This window comes from Lactuca sativa, chromosome 5 (assembly GCF_002870075.4).
Source record: "Lactuca sativa cultivar Salinas chromosome 5, Lsat_Salinas_v11, whole genome shotgun sequence".
NCBI lineage: Eukaryota > Viridiplantae > Streptophyta > Magnoliopsida > Asterales > Asteraceae > Lactuca > Lactuca sativa.
This window is the reverse complement of record NC_056627.2, coordinates 8,668,837-8,678,617: the sequence shown is the minus strand read 5'-3', so window position 1 is coordinate 8,678,617 and position 9,781 is coordinate 8,668,837. Positions and strand designations below refer to the sequence as shown.

At 33.7% G+C, this 9,781-nt stretch overlaps 1 protein-coding gene across 1 annotated transcript; it reads right to left on the bottom strand.

Annotated features, from left to right (window-relative positions):
- Positions 1-1,339: 1,339 nt before the first annotated feature.
- LOC111912788 (GDT1-like protein 4) lies at positions 1,340-3,066 on the bottom strand. The gene is made up of 7 exons (XM_052771493.1): positions 2,917-3,066; positions 2,570-2,635; positions 2,137-2,268; positions 1,934-2,032; positions 1,751-1,823; positions 1,512-1,597; positions 1,340-1,393 (listed from the first exon to the last, which is right to left on the bottom strand). Exons 1-7 carry the CDS (start codon positions 3,064-3,066, stop codon positions 1,340-1,342), a joined length of 660 nt encoding a protein of 219 aa, XP_052627453.1.
- Positions 3,067-9,781: the final 6,715 nt, after the last annotated feature.

Below are 9,781 nucleotides of genomic sequence, written 5' to 3'. Positions count from 1 at the left end.
TCAAGAAAGACTTAGCCAAATTCAACTCCAAGTCTTTATTGCATCTTGCTGATAATGCTGCAAGATTTGAATCAAGTGGCTTCATATTCTTTTCTTCCACCAACTTTACCTGATGCACAAAATACACAGAAACAAAAAAACATTGTATAGGACAATCCAAAAACACATTATAAGCATAACAGTCAGTCCATGGACTTACTGTGGATTAATAATTGCAAACACCAAAGTTTGTTTGTGTGAACTTCACTTTTCTCATATAAAAACCTCTAATTCAGTTGATTGCATAGCCTTTGTGGACAACTGTTGGGGTTTCTCTTTGGGTTCTACTGAGGACTATGTCTGCAAAGTCTTTTCCAGTGGGTACCCTTATGATTTTCTTGAAATTGTATTGCACCATGTTTGAATATTTAAGCAAAAACTGCATCAACACAAGTCATTATATCAGAAATCTACTGAATATTTGTTTCTTGGTATATATTGTTTTGAGTTTTGAGTGATTTCAGTGTTTACAAGACCAATGCCCTATGGGTTTTGAGTTAAATTTAATAAGATAATTGTGTTTATTTAGTTAAATGTAGTTGAAGAGACAAGAATAACATAGCTCTCGCTCTGTAGTCTATATAAGAACCGTTTATTTTGACATCCCACCATCAAAAAAGAAAATAACCCAATGACACCATACAAGAATTATAAGAAGCTTAAGCTAAAACTTGGATTGCAAGTGTCGATTCATTACCATGGATGCAGATACATTAATAATAACCTCCAAAAGGGATCAACTAATTAAGGTTAGAATAAGCCTAAAAATCAAGGAAAAGATACCTTTAGTCCCTGGTCGTTAAGGTCTTTCAAAGTATAATGAGTTGTTCCACTGAACTCACCGAGTCAACACAGTCCAAATCTTGAAATGTTTCTCGCCTTGGAAACACCTGGATATAAACAAAATGTATACAATTTAACCGCATTATTATAGAGAACAGTGTCCCCACTCTTGTACTAAAGAAGTTGCTGTCGGCTCATTAGTTGCCCATCACTTACACCATCCCTGCAAATAAAAAACGAAGTGAAGATTTAGTTTTTTTTTCTTTAATTGTACCACTTGAAATTATATTTATATATATACCTATAGAATATGATCCCCAGTGGTTTTTTCCCTGTTGCCTTCTCAAAAGATAGTAAAAGATCCCTGCATTTTCAAATATTCGAGTTACTACATTACCCAACTTATTAACATCCATAACATATACTATCTTTTGACCAGTCAACGAGAAAAAATGCACCTTTTTTGATTTGCAAAAAATTGGATCAAACTTCTACAACGTTTTGCCTTGTCCAGACTCTAATTTCTGCGTGCAGCTGTTTTGACTTGTCCAGACTCTAATTTCTCTTCTACCTGCATATATTTTGTAATAGAATCAGATTTTTGGATTGTTTTTTGGGTATTTAATAATGAGGTAAAGCCTAAATTTATATAAAAACTATAACCCTTAATGGGGAAAAAGAAAACATACTTGCTCTATCTCCTTTTTTTGAGATGCTTTTGAATCTGATCTCCAAGCAATATAGAGCAAACACAGCCCAAAGAAGGCATAAAGAACTGCATTGTAGAAAAAAACAATTTAGATGTCTCACAATCCTCATATTTTAAATTGAATTTTAATATATATATATATATATATATATATATATATATATATATATATATATATATATATATATATATATATATATATATATACTCAATACATACCTGTAGCAACACTGTTTGTGTGTTTCCTTGATATTAGATTTGGAACAATCCTACCAAGCCCTATAGAAAGTATCTACATACCAAATAAAACCAAACTAAACTTAGAAGCAAACTAAAATATATGTTTTTCATTTATGTTCACTAAAATATGAAAAGGGTAAAAAAGAAAAGTAGCAAACTTACAGTCATTACAAACAGAGCACTGAGTGCACCTGATAGAACAATTGACTTTGGATGATGCATTGCCATAAGAGCTGCTATAATAAAAGTTTCATCTCCAATCTAGATGGAAGCAATAAATGGAATATTGGGTAATGTAATTTTGAGAAATAAACATTTGTGGAAACTTATGTGTGCCTATAAAAAAAGATAGGGAAAGAACATACCTCACTGACAAGAATCATTGACAAACTGGCAAAAAATGCATCCAAAACACCAAGACCAGGATCCAAATTTAGTACAGCTTTTGGATCAATCTTGTCACCTATGACATTGTTTTTAATTCTTTCCACAACAACCTGTTTCAAGTAAATACACGCATTAAGATGTATGATGAATAATAAGTAGAATCTTATTCAAACCTCAACATAGACTAGCATATAGTATTTAAATATCTAAAACTTTCTATAGCATAAAGAAACAAAAATTTGAAATCCAACTATAAAGTATAAACACAGGAAAGAGGAAACTTATAAATTAGTATTGAAAGTTCATATGTGTCTAAATGCTCATCCTCAACAGAAGGGTTTCCAATGTATAAGGGTTTTAATAGTTTCAAGTTTGTTCACAAATCACAATATTATAGCTATATCACTAAACCTTCTTCTTTTGCTCCTCTGGTGAATCAAGAATAACCCCACTTTTCTGCAATACCTGTTGGATAACCTAGAGAAATTGGGACAATTTTAGCCCAGGGGTATTTTAGGAATTTTTTAGTAAACTTGCATTTTTTATGTGGTATTTGAATTAGACTACGTTTCATTTGTGTTTAGTATAAAATAGGACTAGCATTACATTGTAATTTCATTCAAAATCATGTTTTTAATAAGTAGTTTTACCTTTGGCAAGAAGTAAACATTATTCCTCTGTTTTTTGGTTCATTCCCATGTTCATCTTTTTTTCTTCTACACTTCCTATTTCTCTTTTTTTCTTTTGCCTTGGTGAACAAGATGCAAACTAAAATCTGCCCCTACGTAATAGCAATTCTCTAATGACACTTGGTATTTAGGTCGCCACTTCCCCTGTTCATCTATTATTATTTTCCATTTAGCAAGAATCAAAGTCAAACAGTTCATGTCGCTGAAATCCATCTCCATTCCAACAATGGCATATTGCTTTTTGTATTTGTATTCTAAGGAGAATTAGGTGCCCTACCCTCACCCTCAACCTAAAACAAATGCATATCTCAACAATTAGGCATATAATTTTATAAACTGGGGGATGATTTTCATGAAAAAAAAACACAAGATTTAAGAAGGTGAAGTGATTCATGTTTAGAAATTAACATGAACATATATAAAATAAAAAACGAAAATAGAATAAATTGTAAAGGGATCGTAGAATTACCAGAAAAAGGAACATATAGAGCACTGCTTTATAGAAATTGGTCCCCCCTTTCAGCTCTTCGACAATCTTCATCTGGTGGAGGAGAGATATCTTCTGGCTCCAATGATTGCGTTTTTATCACCCACATCTTCTGGCTCCATCCCTTATGTGGAATTAACCTTCTCTATTACGTGCAAAGTTTTTTTTTGGAATGGAAGGCCTGTTGTATACTCACTGTTGCTTTCGTTTCCAACTATCAAACACCACTGAGACCACCTGCAATAAGGAAGCACGAACTAAGGAGAAAGGAAAATATTCATCTATGGAGGAGAGAGATGAGAGAAAACCCGGTGGAGGGGGAGAGACGAGAATGTGGATGCATCGATTAGGGAGAGAACAAACTCAGAGTGTGAATTGAAGTCGGATTTAGGAGAAGTTGTACCAGTTTTAGGGAGAAATCGAACCAGTTGGTGTTTGTTGTTGATCTTCTTTGCTGATTAGTGGCTCGTGAATAGAGAGAAAGGTTAGGGTTTCTTGATTGAGAAAAAAAAGGAAGGCGGGATTTTTAATTTTTTTCAGAATTTCATTTCCCCCTACTGTTAAAGGATGGAACGCGCGTTCCATTAAAAATTATAAAGCGACATCCTTAGACGACGCGCATTTTATTATAGGTGCCCTCCGTGTTTTTTTTAGACACTAATTTAAGGGCGCGCAATAATGCGTGTCTTCTATCCTTAAATTTTTTGAAGAGATGACATTTTTCTAATGTCACTCTCCTTTGCGTAACATAGATCAATGAGCGTCGTTTTTTGCGCGTCGTAAAAGGCCTTTTTTCTAGTAGTGTAATAATCATCATGTTAGTGGGAGCATGATAATTATGATAAGTATTGCAAGTTAGCAATGTTAATTATAGAAAACAAAAGGTTTCAATTGGGAAAAGTTGTTTTGCTATAATTAAGGGAGAGGAAATTATACTTCATCTCAAATCTATAAGCTTAGATCGTGAGGTTTTAATCAGTTAGTCAAGGATATATATATATATATATATATATATATATATATATATATATATATATATATATATATATATATATATATATATATATATATATATATATATATATATATATGAATTTCATGTTGGAATGGCTCAATATAAGGAAATTCTGTATATGGGTCCATTATTTGCGTTCTAAAATTCGATTATGATTACGGCATCCGTTTTCATAATCTGAATTATGAGAACTTGGCAAATAGAAATGGAAATGTTATAGCAAAAGACTGGTTTAGTCTTTATGTGAGACATCATGAATCTATTCCCATATGCTTCGGATATAGGATCGATTACATGTGTTATATTCATCCTTTCTAAAATTTTCCAAATGCCTAGGGCATTGAGAAGGGAAAAGGTTTAGAACTGGATATGAGTAAAAGGATTAAACAATTGTCGAGGACAATCTAAGGTTTACCAAAGATTGGATGCTCAAGGACAGTTGGAAGTATAGTGATAATTCTGGAAGGACCATATTGATATAATCTGGAAGGAGGCAACTCTTGTTCAGAAGTGATAGTCAAAATGGAATCTGGAAAGGTTTCAAAGTTAGAAATTTTTCAATCTGTTTAAGATTAAGGAAACTTAATGCAAGAAAGATGTTTCCCAAGGAGTTGATCTCCTTTGGAATACTCTGTAATGACTGTTGTCAAGTTTTTCTGACTTTGTGCATAATCATTACAAGAGGATCAATGCATATAAGTTTAGAATCTAACAGATTTCAGTAAATGGCATGAATTTGGAATTCTTGCATTTGCAGTAAGGATTTGGGAGTGTGAAAAGAGAATCATTGAAGTTATGTTCAATTGATCTAGTTCACAAAGTAAAGATCATAGACAAACATAGTATACATACTTGGTGTGTGGCATGACTAGTGTTTTAAAAAAAAACATAGTGTACATGCTTGGAGCATGGGACAACTATTGTTTTAAATTCAAGAATAAAGTTGATAGCTGAAACAGTATACAATGAATAATGTGTAATCATATGGTGATAAATAAAAGGTGTTTTATTTATGTTCATAGGTTTTGATACCATATTGGATTCAATTATTATTGTGTTTCACTTTGCATGTTTTGACTTCCCGAATAAACTAGGTTATTCTTCCGGAATGACTAAGTTATTCAAACCATCCACAGTCGGTCATATGTTGGAAGTAGATATGAATTAATATTGTCATGGGTTGGCTTGTAGAGGTCTAAGGTGTTGGACAAAGGGCTACAACACTCATGAGTGCTCATAAGTTCTGAGTATTGGATTCAACCCGCGCTCATTGGAATCACTTCATGGATTTTATCACGAGTGATCATGAGATGATAATATCTTATATTCTTCAAACCTAGAGATATGAGTTGTTACTATGAATTGATAGTACATTGATTGCACGAAAACGCATTTGGTAACTCGGTGCTATAAAACGTGCCTTTGTGTATGATTCAACAAGTAGTAGAACAAGCCATATGAGTCGAAGTTTATCCATTCCTTTTACCTTCGGGATAAAAGCGATATCTGTGGGCCCCTCGATGATTTGATGATGACAAATGGAAGTGCTCGGCCGGGCCAGGACTGATTTGATTTGTTCAATTAGTCAGTCGTCATAAATCAGAAATCGGGAAACAACAAATGGACAGAGAGAATGATTATAATCCATGTCTCAGTCCATATGATATTTAGAATGGAGGAATATATGATCCCTTATCTAATGGACAAGTCATTGACAAAGGTCAGAGTTCATCTACAAGGTCAGAGTTCGACAGAAGCTTTTGAGAGCTACGATTGCCAGTTGGTTCCTGAAGTCATACACAATAATAGTTTTAGACTTATCCAAGTGGGAGACTGTTGGATTAATGTCTAAGTCCATAACTATAATTGGTAAGACTTGACCCGACCCGGCATGGTCCATTTGGGTTGCATACCATCATGCACTTGGATAGACTATAATGAGAGAAATAAGACACTTATGGTTATTAATATATTATAAGTTCTAGTATATTAATAATAAGAATGATAAGATTATTTAATTAGTATTGATCAAGAATTAATCTAGGATTAATTAAGTGATCAAAAGGAAACTAATTAAATATATGGGTTGATTGTATAAATCATCCATACTTGTATAGTGGGCTAATGCTCCATGGATAATCAAGTTGGGCTAAAACCCATAGGATGGTCCATGGATGCTCCATGGTGTATTTGTACCCATGGATCATGGAAATGAAAGGCCATGTCAATTAGGGTTTACATGGTGTAACCCTAACTATATAAGCATCTTATTCTTGACCAAATCGGCCACTAGTGTGAGAGTAAGAAAGGGCTAGCCGATTTCATGAGTTGTAGAATTCTCTCAAGTTATTCTAAGTGTTTTGGTGAATTGTGATTCCATTTGAGGCTTCCACACTATTGGGGCTAGGCACTCAAGCTTCATGAAGACTTTCTACATCAAAGAGGTATGTATTCTATCTTGTTACACTTATTGTTTTTGTATGCTAGATTAGGATTATACCTTGGATGTTCTTATTTGCATGTATAATAGAGAAAACATAGATCCGAGGTATTTAGGGTTGCATGTACACTTAGGAGTGTTAGAATGCTCAAAACCTAACACCTTCAAGTTTGTGACTGGGATGTCGAGGATCACAAACAAGGTGTGAGTAATCATGCAAATTAGCTTGGTACACCCAATGTTACAACCACCTAATCAATGTGCCGGTGAACTAGACATGCTCCATTGATCTATGATTAACATCAAACTACCCTTTGCCATGCACTGTCAGTCCATATTAGTGTGCTGGTTAACAACACACGCTCCACTAACGACTTAACATGGTGCAAAGTGCAATTTCATGGGTTAGCACCATATTCACATTTTCCTAAAGTAACTAAGATTGGGAATTTATAAGTGTTTAGTTACTTTATATTTATCATCTATCCTACCCGTTCGGCTAACGACCCTCCACCGGTCAAGGAAGCAGTGGGTGAGAATGGACACCCATTAAACTGCCATTTTATAGGCAGTAACCTTATACCCCCCTTATAGACCGGCTTCGTGAATGAGGCCTACTAACGATAAGACTGACTTTACACTTATACATATATATATATATATATATATATATATATATATATATATATATATAAATATTAAACCAATAATATTATAATAGTATCATAATTGAATTTTAAACTTTTAAAATTCTAGGGTTTGGAACTAAATGTTTCAAAATATAGAATTTTACGTTTACAAATTCCAAAACTTGAGGGCAAGTTTTATAAATTTCAAAACTTTTTGGAATCCATAACTTATGAGTAGAGATGACAACGGGGGAAGGGAATACAGGGGACCCTAATCCCCATCCCCATCCCCGAATTCTTATAGCAATCCCCATCCCCATCCTCGTCCCCATCGAGGAATATAAATAAACCTCTATACCCACCCCCAATGGGGACTGGGGATCCCCAGCGGGGAATCGGGGATTTCTTTTACTCTTTTACTATGAAAATTTTTACATAAATAAAAACTCTAAATTTCAATTTTACCAACATAAGTTTAAAGAATGTACGAAAATAAAAAAATATTCATAGATTGCATAAAAAATATAAACTAATTTTCTACCAAATTTAAATAAATACTTGAAAAATAAAGTAAAATAAAATTATTATAGTGATACTTAAGGTAAAATAGATAAACCAGATAGAAAAAATTATACATTATATAAAAGAAAAAGAAAAATTATAATATCAACCAACTAATTGTTAATGAGTTATGTTACTTGGATTAAATTTTATGTATTGTAAATTGTAATGTAAATATATGTTTTGTATTACTTTTATATATTAACATATATTGAGGGCGGATCCAGGGTCGGGTTTAGGGGTATCCCCATCCTTACTTTTTTATTCGGGGATTCCCCATCCCCGCTCAACTCGGGGATTCCCAGTCAAAACGGATGCGGGTTCGGGTTCCCCATTGGGTATGGGGTTTTTTTGTCATCCCTACTTATGAGTTTAATAAAGATTTTATGAAAAGACTCTTGACATTCCATAACTTGAGGACAAGTTATGGATTTCATAAAAAAAACCATTTATGAGAAAAAGACTCTTCAAGTTCATAACCTATGACTTTAATGATTTCCTTCAAAGAAAACTTTTCATTTTCCATAACTTGAGGATAAGTTATGGAATTCATCAAAATCATTTAGATCAAAATTCTAACAATAAAATCAAGCAATTTGTCGATGATCTAATTTAAACTCATAACAACAAGACAATTCAAATCAAACATATTTCATGTAATTAGCCTACCAATATAAACTAACACAAAAAATGAAATTTTGACAATTATCTTTTAAATTGGATAAGCATGATCATTACCACATCAAAAACCGGTTTATAAGTTCAAAAAGAGCTTAGGGTAATGATCCTAGTCCAATTCTAGCCAAAAACATCAGAAATCTTCATTTTGGAGCACCAAATCGTTGAGTGCAAGAGCTGACTCAGCGAGTTGGATGAGTTTGTGCTTAGACTCGGCGAGTCCATTATTGGACTCGGCGAGGAGAAAATAAAATTTTCAAGCTTAAACAACAAGTAGCATCAAGTATAATTGAAAACAAGCCTAGGCTCTGATACCACTGATGGGTTTTGAACATTCTAACACTCCTAAGGTGTGCATGCAACCCTAAATACCTTGGATCTATATTTTCTCTATTATACATGCAAACTTCAACTTTCCAAGGTATTACCCTAACTAGCATACAAAACTTTGATACTTGGTTACTAAAACAAGTTAGATGACATACCTTTTGCTGTAGTTGGAAGCCTTGGACCTTTAAAAAATTAGTGCCCCAAGTGTTGCACCTCAAATGGAATCACACAACACCACCAACAATGGAGGAACTTGAGAAGAGATCACTAGCATTTCATAAAATCGGCTTGCCCTCTTGTGTTTCCACTAGTCACTCCTTAGTGCCACTTAAGTGCCAATTTCATGAGCTAGAGGGTTTCTTATATAGTGTGGCAAACTAGGGTTACACCATGTAAACCCTAATGACTTTCCATATCCCTCATGCTCCATGGGTTAAAACCTCCATGGAGTATCCATGGGTTACCACATGGATTTAGCCCGACATAAAGAACTATGGATCACAAGCTCACTTTATAAGAATGAATGATTTACCAAATCAACCGCTTATATTTAGTTAGTCTCTTTTGATTACAACATTAATTCTAGATTAATTCTTGATCAATACTAATTAAAAAATATGATTTCATATTAATATATTATTAGACCATAAATAACCTCTTCTCAATTATCCATCCTTTAGGTTCTTCCGGTGCCATGCAAACCAAATGGACCATGATACTCTCGGGTCAAGTAGATACCAATAATAGTTATGAGCTTAGACACCTAATCCAACATGATTAGCCATACTCGACAG

Excerpts from the sequence above, each read along its gene's own strand:
- LOC111912788 (XM_052771493.1), bottom strand. The coding sequence starts at position 3,066 with ATGGAGATGGATTTCAGCGACATGAACTGTTTGACTTTGATTCTTGCT. Across the intron at positions 1,824-1,933 it reads GTGCTCTGTTTGTAATGACT|ATACTTTCTATAGGGCTTGG; the intron begins GTAAGTTTGCTA and ends TTTGGTATGTAG. Across the intron at positions 1,394-1,511 it reads AAAAAAAGGAGATAGAGCAA|GTAGAAGAGAAATTAGAGTC; the intron begins GTATGTTTTCTT and ends AAATATATGCAG.